The sequence below is a fragment of the Leiobunum rupestre genome, chromosome 4 (assembly GCF_980474605.1).
Source record: "Leiobunum rupestre chromosome 4, qqLeiRupe1.1.hap1, whole genome shotgun sequence".
NCBI lineage: Eukaryota > Metazoa > Arthropoda > Arachnida > Opiliones > Sclerosomatidae > Leiobunum > Leiobunum rupestre.
In genome coordinates this window covers 42,684,645-42,698,821 of record NC_143387.1, presented here as the reverse complement: position 1 = coordinate 42,698,821, position 14,177 = coordinate 42,684,645, and the positions used below count along the sequence as shown (strand labels likewise).

The window sequence follows — 14,177 nt, the reverse complement described above, 5'->3', positions numbered from 1 at the left end:
ACTGGTATGATACTATTTTCACCGACTTTTTACACACATACGTAAACTGCTGATTTTAAAAGTCAACGTAGCACAAAAGTTTCAAGTCTACGATGGAAACTTTCCACCTGTACAGTTTGCAACTAGTGTTTCCTTTTACCAGGTAACTTTTATTATATTCAGGCTTAGCAAAAACACGACGTTCTGTTTAAAGGTGAAAAGTTTCCATAATTTTCAACAAGCACCAAATAATTGAAATAAACAGTAACTTGCAGGTCCTGGCTCTCGAAAACATTTCTTCTGGGCGATTTCCTTGAAGATTTTTATTGAATCGCCTATAATTAGCGGAGTACCGAACCGGTTGGTGAACTTTAAGATGGGGCAAAAATAACGTTCAATACGTGATGGGACGATTCAGTGGTCTTCCGATAAAGTCTATAATATTGTTCAAATATTAAGAACAATATTATATACTTCGGTTTGTAATAATTAATAATAAATGGTTTCTTCTAACAAAAGTCTAAAATATTGTTGTAATATTAATATAGACTCGCTCTTCTACTTGTAACAAGAATGTATTTATTTATACTCAGGGAGAATGAAGATGTCGAGATTATTTTTAGCGTTTCTCCAATTCCACCGGTTGGGCCCCCCGGTATGCTCCTCCGCTTTAATAAAATCAAATAATACTGCAATCTCATTGGTTCTTAAAAATTATGTTTTTTGATGCGTTAACGCTGCTGCGAGTACGCAAAAAATAAGACCGCCTCCTCCCCCCCCCCCCTTAGCGTGACGGGGTTAGGGCCTCAACGTGTCCGTCGATCAGTGTTGCCAATGTGTGGGATAAATCCCACATTGTGGGATTATTAATGATTTTTGGGATTTTTAAGCGAAAGTCATTGATTTTGTGGGATTTTTTACCTTAAATGTTTTATTATTGTTTTGGAAAAACCACTTATTTTTCTATGCTGATAGCCGCCCCTTAGCCTAGTACACATAGTGATGCAGCTCATAAACATAGCTAGACACATAGAATTACACAAATTAGCAATGTTTTCGAAATCGTCGAAAATTAACTGACTCTTAGCTTTTTGGGAATCAAATTGAATAAAAAAATTGTAATTTCTAATAGTATTTTCAATTTAATTTTTTTCCCGCGCTAGTCTACGAAACTAAAAAATATTTGGCAAGTTTTGCTCTGAGTTTTGGGAGGGGGTGTGGCTAAAAACGTTTTGGGGGTTTGGCTGAAATTTTGTAACTGGGCTGTGGTATTTTCGCTCCTCAAACATTAGCAACACTGCCGTCGATAGTCTCGACATATTCCTTCTCCCCGAGTAGAAATAAATACATTCTTGCTTGTAATTTGTAAATAAATTGTTACACAAAAATCATAAACTTACATTGACATTTAATTTTACAAAAATTGGCAATCCTCCTGTACATTTTCTCTGGTCTCTATACATATTACGAGGCAGGAAGCGCAAGAAATTCGTGAAATATTTGTTAAAAACTATTTTAAAAAGAGGTTTTGGTTAAGGGCGCTACAGCGTATTACATTTACACATGAGATCTGTGGGCACAAAGTTACAATGACTAAACTTTGCAATATAAATTTTGAGAAGGGATCGAGCTTTGTTTTTTCATGAATGACCAAGAATAACGCGTTTTACACTTTCTTAGGCATCCTGGTAAGATACGAAATATAGAAATGCAATGTTATTTCAACTTTCGACATCCTATTTTTTAGTTTTTCAGAACTTGAAAACTTCCGAGTGATTAAGATTTGACTCTTACGCAAGATTATTGAACCCTGGAACAAGTGACGGCGAGCTTAACGGAATTAGTATAGTGCAGTTGTGATTAGATCGCCACACTTTTTTGTTCAAACACCTAAACTAATAACTTAGAAGAAATAATAACTTGTGCAGCAGTCTAATCACTTAACTGTTTCTTAAAAAAAAACATCATAACCAAGGTCTTATAGTAGTTGTTTTCTGTGTTAATGGTATAACCTTTTGTTTTACAAACTGGTTGATTATTTTTAAACTTACGATTTTGTTTTCTTTTCATATACCTACGTATAGTACTTTTAGAAAAATCTAAACTTGTTGAAGACAAGGCACACGTCAATTTTTTCAGCATTTTTTTTAAATAAAACATTTCCTAAAACAAATACAAAAATTTTGGTTTACCAACTCAGTAAACGAAAATTTACACTTTAAAGAAACAAGCTCCCAATTAAAAAGCGGGTATTTACGCTTCAAAACCTTTTTTTTACAGTAATTGACTAATTTTATACACAATGGGCAATATACAAAAGATAAAACTTGGCTAATCATAAAGCGATATGAAATTGTTCCCCTTAACCCACATTTGTTTGGTTAAATTCTTTTTGACTTCTCCGAAACGTTTTGAAAAATTTACAGAAATAATTTAGCTTCTCACCGTTTATAGTAACAATTCGAAAATAGTTCATATCATTTTCTCTGTTACAAACGTTCGTTACAAACTTAATAAAATTTGCTATAGTTCCAAGAATAATACTGATTCTTTTTTTTTTGTCCGATTGAAACAAAATCATGGAGATTAAAAAACTATTAGACTAAGCAGTTCGTTAGATTTTTCCATTGGAAGTTTTGAGCTTGAAGATAATTATCTTCGTTATTAGACGATTTTGAGACATTTTAATTTCCTAATATTGAACTAAGTGACGAACCAAAATTAACTAGCATTTCAAGCCTGTCTTATATATATATTCCATGAGTAAAGGCTGATCTTCACTTGGGCCAAAAACGCTTAAGACAGAGAATGCCAACTTCAAGTTGATGCTCACTGTAGACACGTTTTTGCGCTATTGAATATCAACCTTAATGCAAAATTGTGAGTTTCAAAAGATGCATGCCGTACATGAAACGCGTGCAAGTTCTATGAAAATGTATAAAATACTCTTACTGTACACTATTTTTGTTTGGAAGAATTGAAACACTACAATGTTAATTCATATTAAAATAATGGCTACAATATACTTTTGAAAAACGCAGAAAATTGTTCAAGTGGAATGAAATAGGAAATCGCGTTGTACAACGAGGCAATTTCGATTACGCAAAGTAGTACCATTCTGTAAAAACTTTTGATTTCTTCACCATTAGTCACCACTTAAGTAACTACTGGCGAGAAAAACGTATAAAATCGGGTTTCGCTTAGTTTATACTAGTTTAGCCTCATTTGTGAAACAAGTATAATAATTCATACTGAATTTGTTCATTACCAAACCTTTCTAAATACTAAAAATGGATTTTAGCACCTTTCGATTTTAATGTAAGAATTTTATTTCTTCACCTATGAATTTTGGAATTTTAGGGAATATTTTCCGTAAAAAATTTTAATTCTATAGTTGATTACAGTCTTGGAAAAAAGCTCTTCACAGTGAAACAGGTTCTCAGTGAAAATTAAATTGGTCCCTTCTAAAACTGTAACCAACTATAGTACTAACGCAGTATGGTGATAATACTGCTTGATTTAAATATCAATTCCGTGATTTGAGAAAAGTTTGATTTATTTTATAACAGAGATCAATCGTCTTAACAAGGTTTTCTCAGAATCACTTGCATGAGCAACGCTAGCTCTCAGAATCACAATACAAACAAAATGGGAGTTTCAAATTAAAAAAAATTGTATTTTTTTAACACAGAGCTAACTTAAACATCTTAGCCGCAAATTTAAGGATACATAAGAATTGGCCATCACTGTAGGCATACAGGAAAAAAATATCGAAATTATAAAATGAAAACCTTCATTTTTTTAAAGCGTTCTTGAGCCTGCAAGACACACACATAAGCGTTTATAAACTGTGACACAAGGCATATTTTTAAGAATGTCAATTTATGAGCATCTGCTAGTTGATTGGTAGCAGTTAGGCTCGTGTATTAATTGAGGAAACCCAAAGTACCCAAATTAATAAACCAATAATTTTGGCATTTACACCGTAACTCTTATCAAATACACTCCACATACATCTTCCAATTAGTGATAAAATTAAAAACCCAACTCTAGCATTTTAAGAGCCTACATAATGCGAGAGTTCATTTAAAATTATTAAATTAACATTGTTTTAAAAAATATCTCTTACCCTAATGGTAAATTATAAAAACCTTGTTGAATTGCGTAAAATTAGACTAACAGGATGGGGTGATTAGTTAATCATAGGAGAATAGTTGATTACAAAGCTATAATAAATCGTTGAACATATTTGTACCAAATATTCATTCACGCTTTCAAAATGGGGGAAGGCAATTTTCGCGAACCAGCACACTTTTCAAGTAGGCAAACAAATGTATAAAACTTGTTGGTACAACACCTCAGTCGCAGCACCGGCACATTCAGTTCACATTTTATAAATAATCATCGTCATGTATTATGTCTACCTTCGATTTAATTCAATTTTGATGGCTGAAATTTCAAACATTAAGAAAATAAATTAGCAAAAAACGGCAATATTACGGTGCAAAAGGCTTACCATCAATTATGTCTTGTTTCATTTTATTCATTTCCTTCCTTATTTCGATCAACATTTCTTGCTTTAGCCTCTCGACATCCAAGCAGTCTAGGCCATTACGCAAAGCTTCCCCATCCCCAATTGATTCTAGCCTTTGTCTAGAGCATAAACCACTAGATAAGCTGATAGTTAAATTTTGTCATTGGCAAAAGACCTTACTTTCTCGCTCCTTTTGGTGATTCAGCTCCACTACCGCTGGAGGCTTTACTAGGGCTATTTCCGTTTACGGAATTCTGTTTGTTCCAAGATTTTCCATCTAATGAATCTTTGTCCCCATCCTACAATGCCATAAAGTTAAGCTATTTATAACCAACAAACATATTCCACAAAAACTATTGCTTTTCCACAAACTCTTTACAGCTTACATTTTCACAAAAGTGGTCAGTCTTACACACAACACATTTGTAAGAGTGAAGCTCAGATTTTGACTACTAGGCCTGCACTACCGGAGCTAAGCCCCATATCAAGTAAAAGATCTTTGGTGTGCACTTTCCCCAGTCTTCAAAGAGCCCCACAGCAATTTAAGCGAAAACTAAAAATATAGTTATCCCCAATGATTTATACTAGCATCAAGGCACTAGAGTGTTCACGGGTACCGTTGGGTCAGGGCACTAGTAATTTTACATCATATTGAGTCTAAATCTACATTAAGACAAACTGGACAACAAGACACTTACTTGACTACTTTGAGTGTTTTCAGCTTGAGCTCGTCTAAGGGTGAGTAACAAACAAAATTAATTAATTAATATTTTATCCCTCAAAAAACCCTGCCCACCTTCTAGCTAATGTCTTTGACATCTCTTCCATCATGCTCGCCATTCCGCCGACTGGAGGGCCAGGTGCTCGACCAGCATCAGCTGGAGAAGCGCTTTCCATACTCTAGAATGCAATTAAGTGATAATTATATGCACGTTCGCCTACGAGATGGTTAAAATAAACAGCAAAGGGCGTAATACCGGTGTTTTTGGCGTTGACCTCTTTAATTTGGCATTTGCGTTAACTAACGCCGCTGCTAACGAGCAACTATTGTTGTTTCCATTACCATTGGTGGCACTGTTGATATTTGAGGAACTAACTCTCGGCAGGGTACAAAACATGCCGGGCATGGGCGGCGGAGCCGGTGGTTCCCGAGCATTGTTCATAGGTAAAGGGGGCGGAGCCGGCGGACCGGGTGGACCAGGCGGGGCTGGAGGAGGGGCGGGGGTTGTGTTTATGACAGGAACGATGGGAAGAGCGTCTGGGGGCGGCGGAGGCGGGGGTGGAGGGGGTGGCGGAGCCGGCGCTCCTTGGTTTGGCATCGGCGGAGGAGGAGGCGGGGCCGGGGGAGCAGTCGTGGGAGGCGCCGAAGACGTTCGATGGTGTCCTCCAGGTACTGGTGCACCTGCAGGAGTGGGTGGATGACTGACGCTGCTGTAGACCATGGCTTTATTTTTAAAGAAAGAAATCGGGAAAACGCAGGCATAAAAAAAAGCCATGACAATAACTCCATTCCAAATAAAAGGGTACGTCTTCAAATAACGCTTCCTTTTTAAATACACGTTTTCCAACTCAAATTACGCAGGGCTTTCGTAACACAAAAATAAAATTAAATTTAACGTATGGAAGCGGCAAAAAACCATAGACATGTCAAACTGGTTTCCAAAATAATTAATAGAGGGTTCGAATAATGAAAAATAATTTCAGCTTTGTCACAATGAATGAAAGAAGTGGGCACACTCACTAGTATTGGTTCCATAGATGGAATTATTTTGGTTACTACCTCTTCTTTCGTTAATATCATTGCCTTGCCTGTAAAATATATATAGATCTTATATAATAAAATATAAATAACACTACCGAAACTTAGAGAAATGTTTTCCTTTTAAATAGGCGCGTGTGTGTGTGAAAATTACATTCTTAATGCTTTAAATAGGCCTAATCAATATAACAGTACGAGTACAAGGGCTACGCTTAACGTAAATCAATGAAAGGTCAAATGTAATTGGCTAGCTCGTAACATTCCATTGTTTTAACGGAGCCGGCCAACTAGGCGAGATATAGAAAGGGTGATAACGCTTTTAAATTGGATAGGGTCCAACAGACAGGCTTAACTACGATAAAGAAGCCGTAAAAAATATTGAAAATAGGAATATTATAAAAGTTAGGAAACGTACCAGCCCATCTGAACTCCGTAATCTCCTTCGTTAAGGGAAGCAATATCTGAGTAAATGACATTTCGTTGCGAAATCTGTTGATTAGGGTGGAGAGGCGGTCCGGGCGGCGGACGACCACCCGAGGAACTGTTGTAATTGAGTATTTCCAAAGAACGCAACATGGCACTGGCAAAAGCGTCGGCATCCTCCCGACTACTGAAATTTAAGCCGTAAACTTGTCTATTGTCACGCCATTGGTGAAATGTAGGAGTGGCTTGATTGTACTTCAAGCCTTTCAAAATGGCACAATTGATTACAACCTGCAACGAGATCTTATATTATAACATCCCTATTATCATGGCGCGGAGACCGTTTCCATTCTACGAAAGTATTTTCAGTTCAATGAGATTTACAACACTTATTTCAAGAACCGATTTAGTTTTTGGGACAAAATTGCGAGCGTGTAACTTCACGTTTAACACGCGGAAGCCGATCGAAATCTTCGCTTTTCGAACGACGAAAGCCGCGACTTGAAACAGTTTCGCCTCAAAAATGAAAAAGCCTTACTTCGTGGTCTTGAAGTTTGCGACCAACAACTCTGAATGTTTGGTTGACGCTGTGTTGGTAGATGTGAACCTTGGAAAGCCCGCTCGAGGAGCCGCTGGGTACCCACTTCTTGTTCTGGTCGTCGTAGACCATCACGGAGGCCCGAGCCGAGGCTATGGATTGCTCACTTGCAAATAAACAAACAGACGGATTTTCAATTCCAAGTACAACAACATTACGTTCATCGTCAAATTAATTTTATTCAAATTAAATAGAAATAACTCGTAAATCCAAACCTCATTATTTTTCTAAATTAGGTAATCGAGTAAAGGGTTTATCAACCGAGTAAGGAAGACTTTCAAAAATGGTTTTAAACCAGAATCGAGGGCATGCCGCGAAACAAGCGACCGGTATCGCGGGCCAGAGAGAGACTAAACGCGTTCGAAGAATTATCTTTGCCAGTAAAGGATCAGAGACGGAGATAAGCTTGGTCGATCGGCAATAAAAGTATTTGTTTACAAATGAGAGGAAGGACACACTGGCGTGGCCTCCTTTTACCAGTTGGCAAATGCCTTTCATTATGGAGAAATTACGTCTATAAACGCGATAGGAAACGTCGCGAACGGAACGAAATAAGGCAACGAATCAGTCGAGGGAAAAACCAACAAGCCGCGGCGGCAACACTGAAAACAGGAAACACAGACGCATTCTTCTTACCGCGACACGTATGTCCCATATTGGGGATTCACTCGAACGTTCACGGGTCTGTAATAATGACAAGTACAGACACGAGCTCGGGATCTTCCTTTGGTGAAATTACAGATTAATCTGTAACTGCATCCGCACATTACCTCTACGCTCTAATATCAACAAACGCTTGTTTCTTTACATCGGGACCTTATCGACGGCCTCTGACTCTTATACAGATGTATTCCGGAGCGTATACGCTGTGTTTTCCAATGAATCATGTGTTAATCTCGCGGAAGGAGGGGGGGGGGGCAGCTACGCCGGATCGATTATCGTGAAAAAAGGACGCAACCCGTTCGCTACTTGGATACCGACACTGAAGTTCAATTACCTCCGAGGATACAGTTCAAACGGCCCGACCATAGCTTGTTGTTCATCTGCCTAAAACCTTCGACGGACCCGCCCTCCCCTTCTAATAATCGTAATAATTATTATTACGTGATAATGAAATATTATATAAACTCTTTGTTTCTACTAAATGCAAAATTTACGGTTATAAAAATCTAAAACGACCAATGGCAAAATGTTTGGGCTTTAGTGCTGAATGCGCGCGCCTCGCGATTGCGTTTAAAAAGTTTGGATATCACGAAGGAAAAGGTTGCCAAGAACAAGGACATAGTTAAGGACGTAATTTGTAGTCAATGCGCGGTTTACGGCCCGAAGACTAATGAAGGCAACCTTTGAAGGTTTAATAACGCTGAAAACCCGTATTTAATAAGCCCGATTTTTGGTCAACTCTCTTTTCTAAAATAAACGTAATTTTTACAAGACGAGCCTATTTGGCTCGCGTTATCTTTTTACACTTCCTCGTTATCACGGATAGACATATACCACTTACATTCTTTACTTAAGAATATAAATTACAATACGTAATTGGCGCTAATAAAGCGTAATTATTCGTACGAGGCGAGCATTTTTTGGCGATAATAGAGGAAAAACTACAAAATTTGTGGCGTGAAAATTGCTTCTCGCGGTACTATAATGTAATAAATAAAAAAACACCACTACCAAGACGTAATTATTATTCGACAAGCCGAGGAAAGTGATAAGGCAAACTCACCGCATTATCTCTAAAAGGATACCACTAGTACTAGACTAAAGGAGTACTTTTGTTTTATAAACGCTACGCTAGAACGGTCTTGACTCGGCGCGAAAATACAACGATAACAAGAGCCATAAGTTGTCACTCTCTCACCCTTCGTGCTCCATGGTATCGCAACGATTTCTGGTGGAACTCGTCGAGGGTAAATTGGTCGTCAAAACGCCGGGAACGCAGCAAAACATTTCCCGGTACCACCCCGAGGCCGACGATTCCGGGTATCCGCAGACCCTACCTCCCCCTTTTTACAGACGCTGCTGCTGCGAGACGAAAATTGGCGTTATAATTATATTCCGACGAAATAGCGACACGATGCGAAGTCGGCCACTTCCCTCCTCTTTAACAATATTCCGAAAAATGACGCAGTTGTAACGGGAAAATCGTCAATTCCGGGTAACCAACATACGAAATTTGGCTTCTCCGCGAACCAAGCGGACAGAGAGAAAGACGCACGGAGAATAATAAAAAAATAAATAAATTGAATTCTGGCCCGTATTTGGCAGCGAGCCAAGTGATGCTTTCGGTCGATTTCAAAATTTCTCCATCCTCGCTACTGGCTCTTCCTCTCTCCGCACCGATCCTCCCTAACTAGACGCCCCGAAATTTGTACCAAAAGGGTTTATAACACCGTAGATTTTCAAACTTCGTTCCCGTTTTGTTTTCGAAAATATCGATATTAAATTTAAACAAACGATTATAAATTATTGCCTATTAAATTACAGTCATTTTGCCGACGAAATGAATGTCGCGAGGAGACGTATTGACGCGAGGACTAGAAGCATCCGCCCACGACTCAGCGAAGAGCGACGGGAGGAATCCAGTCCGTCCCTTTCTAAGGCGGCGTTGTATCGTCTATTTCCTGATGCTCTTGAGCTTCTAGGTTGTTCACCCCTTACAATGTCAAGGCGTCTAGCCGCCTACCGCTTGTTTTGCACTTATAAAAAAACAGTTTTCGATCGAAGTTTTAACTTAATCATTTCTTCGCGATGTTAATCACGATGACGGTTGATGTAAGTTTTACGCATTGTCTAAATCTTTAGAAATATTTTGATGTTTTTGGAAATCAAACGGAAATCCCCAGGTAAAATATATATATATGAGATTTATATAATTGTTATATTTCGAAATTCGAATGCAAAATTGCATCTCTAAATGAGCAACGTAAAGCAATTTAATTCTTTTAGGGGGAGAGAATAGTGAAGAATGATGATCCATTTAAAAAAGGTAACATCTACTCGATGATGAAAAATCTGGAATTAGGCTCCACAGATCATATATAATAATAGTTGTTGGTTTGCTAACTACAAATTAAGTGATAATCCGGTTTTTTTTGGGTGTTAACTGTATATTTTTGTAGAAAATATTAAATTTAGCGCTTCAAAACAAATTTTCAATAAAATTAAAATTTTCCAATTGATCATCAAAAACAATTCCAACATCATCCAACTGGTCTCAAAAAACTACCAATACCATAAAAAATTCCTACAATTTTTACAAGTCAAAATTTACAAGTTGGTCCACAGTTAATTTACCAAAATTTTATTAGTCTCAGTTAATTTTCAAAATGTAAAAAGTAAAGTATTTGTGTTTATGAAATTAATATTTTACAGACTTTCCAAGTCAGTACATAATATATTTGCGTATTTAAGGAAAGGAATAATTTTCAACTAAATAGGGCTAACTGAATTCTTCTTAAAATACACAAATATTACATTTAGCCATTAATGAAATTTTAACTTTAAAAAATAAATTTTTTGTACTCAATTGTTAAGTGTAAAAATCTAAATCATATTCAGGTTATACCTGCCAAATGTTTTTAAACTTTAGTGGGCCACTAAAATGTTTTTTCCAGTGTCATTAAAATCTTAAACACAGTCGTAGACCCTGGTTATATTAATGGCAGTATATAGAAATTATAGATATATATATTAATTTCAATTTTTCTGTTATGAATAAATAAATTGAATAATTAATTTCATTTTATAAGTCACGAATTAAATGGAATGATGTAAAATCAAATACCTTAACACTTTTATAGCCACCACAAGATTGGTATTACCTGTAATTTGGCATATTAGATAGGTTAAGCCCACATTAGAAAACATGTAGCGGAGACTTGTAGGAGTGTAGACGTAGCTTTATTATGTGCAATCTATAAGTTCCCCTACACATTTTCCAGGAGGGGCTAAATCTGTGTATTATATCTCTAATGTAAGAGTTTATTACTGTAAGATTTATTTTAATCATAATTCACTGGTATTTTGTTGTATTATAGGGTCCATTGTGACTTTTTAAGTAGTACCAATATACAGCTTTCGAAGAAGTCTTGTTGGTTGTATTTCATTCTAAAATACAACAATCAATAACCCCAAAAGAGCAGTATAATATTTTACTAATTTACACCATTAATGGCAAGATTTACTGGTGCAAAAAAAAAGAGAATGAAATTATTAGTAACAAGTACCACTTGCCATTTGCCATTTAATATCTCAAAACAACAGATTTACCAATTTGGTGATTTCAGCCTGATAATTACATTTTGAGCATATAAATCTAATTAAATATTAAGCCTAGGTTTTAATCTGACTATTAAAGACTGGAAGTCGCCTTATCATTTGGGTGATTTATGTTAGGCTTATTAGGCTTACTCTTAAAATAGCTAATCTTAGCATGAAACAATGGAAACTATACATACCTCATCATGAAAAACCTATTATGCTATAAATTATTCCTACTTCGATGTGGATGGAAAACTCCAACTTCCTATCGTTATGCTTTTCTAAAACCGATTCCCTTTCCAATATTTCCATAAAACGAAGTCGCGACCAAATCGCACATTCACAACGATAGCGCCATTTTGATTTTTAACAATGACAAAAAAGTGATAGAAAAAACTACGGAACTCGCCAAGCGCTTACCGACATCTAGTATCATTATGTACAAAGAAATAAACTCTCTTCTTAATAGGAAAAAAACTATATTCTTAATAGGAAATAAACTATATTCTTAATAGGAAATAAACTATATTCTTAATAGGAAATAAACTATATTCTTAATAGGAAATAAACTATATTCTTAATAGGAAATAAACTATATTCTTAATAGGAAATAAACTATATTCTTAATAGGAAATAAACTATATTCTTAATAGGAAATAAACTATATTCTTAATAGGAAATAAACTATATTCTTAATAGGAAATAAACTATATTCTTAATAGGAAATAAACTATATTGTTAATAGGAAAAAACTATATTCTTAATAGGAAATAAACTATATTATTAATAGTTTATTTATCTTACTATAAATGAAATAATAATAAAATAATTCTTGTTAGCTTTCGTGTTTCCTAAGGTAATAATAATAATTTTATTTATCAGGAAGAGAAAGAGTCCCGAATACATACATAAAGATATAAACATTAGTTAGTAATTCCCAACAAAACTGGATACTCATAAAGAAAATAAAATAAAATAAAAAGAAATACTCATGCGTTATTACCAGCCACGAAACTTGTCGAGACGCGACTTAAAGGGAATATAACCTCTGGTATTTCTGTCGCCCTCCGAGGGTTCCAATATTGTCCGCTGCCTCCCGTGGCTTTTCATGCATGCGGCGCTGATAATCGCTGATTGTGAAGGGAATAAAGAAAATTGATGGGGTCTTCCATAAAGAACGCGTTGGAGGTTCTATTCCCTTTAAAAGCAGGAACAGACGAGGTAACCTTTACGATCCATGGCAGGTCATTCCAATGATTAACTACCCTTTGTGTAAAAAAAGGTCGTTTAGAGAGACTATTACATCTATTTTTAAAGATTGTAGGAGCTTTACGTACTGACCATTTAACATAAAAAATGTTTCGGCAGAAATGGAATAATGACCATGAATAATTTTAAATGCTTCAATTAAATCAGTGCGCAGTCTTCTGTCCTCGAGTGACAGAAGCCCCAAACGTTTAAGGCGGGTTGAATATGGTAAATTTTGCAAACCCGTAACAAGTTTCGTGGCTCGCCTCTGAACCCTTTCTAAATTGTCAATGTCACGCACAAGGTGTGAAGACCAAATACTAGAACAGTAATCAAGATGGGGTCTGTTGATAGGTTAACTAGAGATGGTGCCAGGGGAGCGCAGAGGTGAGGGGGCGTATGAGCTTTGGAGGTTAGGCACTTTTTGTAGACACGGCTTCAGAGAAGCCACGTTTTAGTGATGTAATTAAACGTAAGCTTTTAATTGTACACTGAAGTCTTTATTGAACTTACAACAGGGTCTTATATATGAACTGTATAGAATTCTAAAGGACTGGACACTAAAGAGTGAAAAAGATTTACGTAACATATACAGTGCTTTCATCCCACGAGCGGCTGCAACACGACTATGAGTGTCTCCCAACATATGGCCAGAGAGCATAATTCCAAGGTCTCTTACCACAGAATGCACCTCTATTATCCGTCCTCGCAACCGATATTGGTGACATGGGTTCCTATCACCACAGTGTAAGACCATAGATTTAGTTGGATTAAAACTTATGCAGTTGGAAGACACACAAAAGTCGAGTGCGTCAATATCTCTTTGTAGTGCTTGAGCATCAATTTGACTATTAATGCCACGACTAACTTTATTATCATCCGCAAATAGCTTCAGAAAAGATTCCTTAATTAGGAGTGGTATTTCGTTAATAAATATTATAAATAGTGTGGGTCCCAACACCGAACCCTATGACGAAGAGACACCATTTACTATAACACGCTGGGATCTATCCCTCAAAAAATCTGCAATCCAATTTACAATAATGGGGGGAACATCCAAGTTAACAAGTTTACGAATAGGTAACGAATGCGGCACAGTATCAAAGGCTTTCCACGGGTCAAGATAAATGATATCTACAGAGTCCCCATTATCCAGACACTGCGTTACCTCTTCAATAGTAGATAGTAGATTCGTAAAGCACGACTTTTTTAATAGAAATACATGTTGATCATTTAAAAAAAAAGACCGTTTTGTTAGGATAGATACCAGTGTGTCCCTAACATAAAATTCCAATTCCTTACAAGGGAGACAAGTTAAACTGATACCACGAAAAGTAACTACTGCACAGGAGCTGGGAGACTTTGATTGCGGT

The 14,177-nt window shown here is 36.5% G+C and overlaps 1 protein-coding gene across 7 annotated transcripts; it reads right to left on the bottom strand.

Annotated features, from left to right (window-relative positions):
• Positions 1-1,370: 1,370 nt before the first annotated feature.
• On the bottom strand, positions 1,371-11,910 carry ena (ENAH actin regulator enabled). Of its 7 annotated transcripts, none has more exons than XR_016480342.1 (11): positions 7,930-8,134; positions 7,234-7,399; positions 6,688-6,986; positions 6,255-6,322; positions 5,491-5,957; positions 5,310-5,413; positions 5,212-5,245; positions 4,694-4,812; positions 4,496-4,632; positions 4,337-4,428; positions 1,371-2,142 (listed from the first exon to the last, which is right to left on the bottom strand). XR_016480342.1 is itself a non-coding variant. In XM_090171990.1 (10 exons), the coding sequence occupies exons 1-10, from the start codon at positions 11,759-11,761 to the stop codon at positions 4,400-4,402; spliced, it is 1,431 nt and encodes a 476-aa protein (XP_090028116.1). In that variant the 5' UTR covers positions 11,762-11,910; the 3' UTR covers positions 2,366-4,399. The 7 variants fall into 7 exon arrangements, 5 of the variants coding, with proteins under 5 accessions (XP_090028116.1, XP_090028114.1, XP_090028118.1 ...); XR_016480343.1 differs by lacking the exon at positions 1,371-2,142 and adding an exon at positions 2,366-2,830; XM_090171990.1 differs by lacking the exons at positions 1,371-2,142; positions 7,930-8,134 and adding an exon at positions 11,754-11,910 and having other exon boundaries at positions 2,366-4,428.
• Between the last annotated feature and the right edge of the window lie 2,267 nt (positions 11,911-14,177).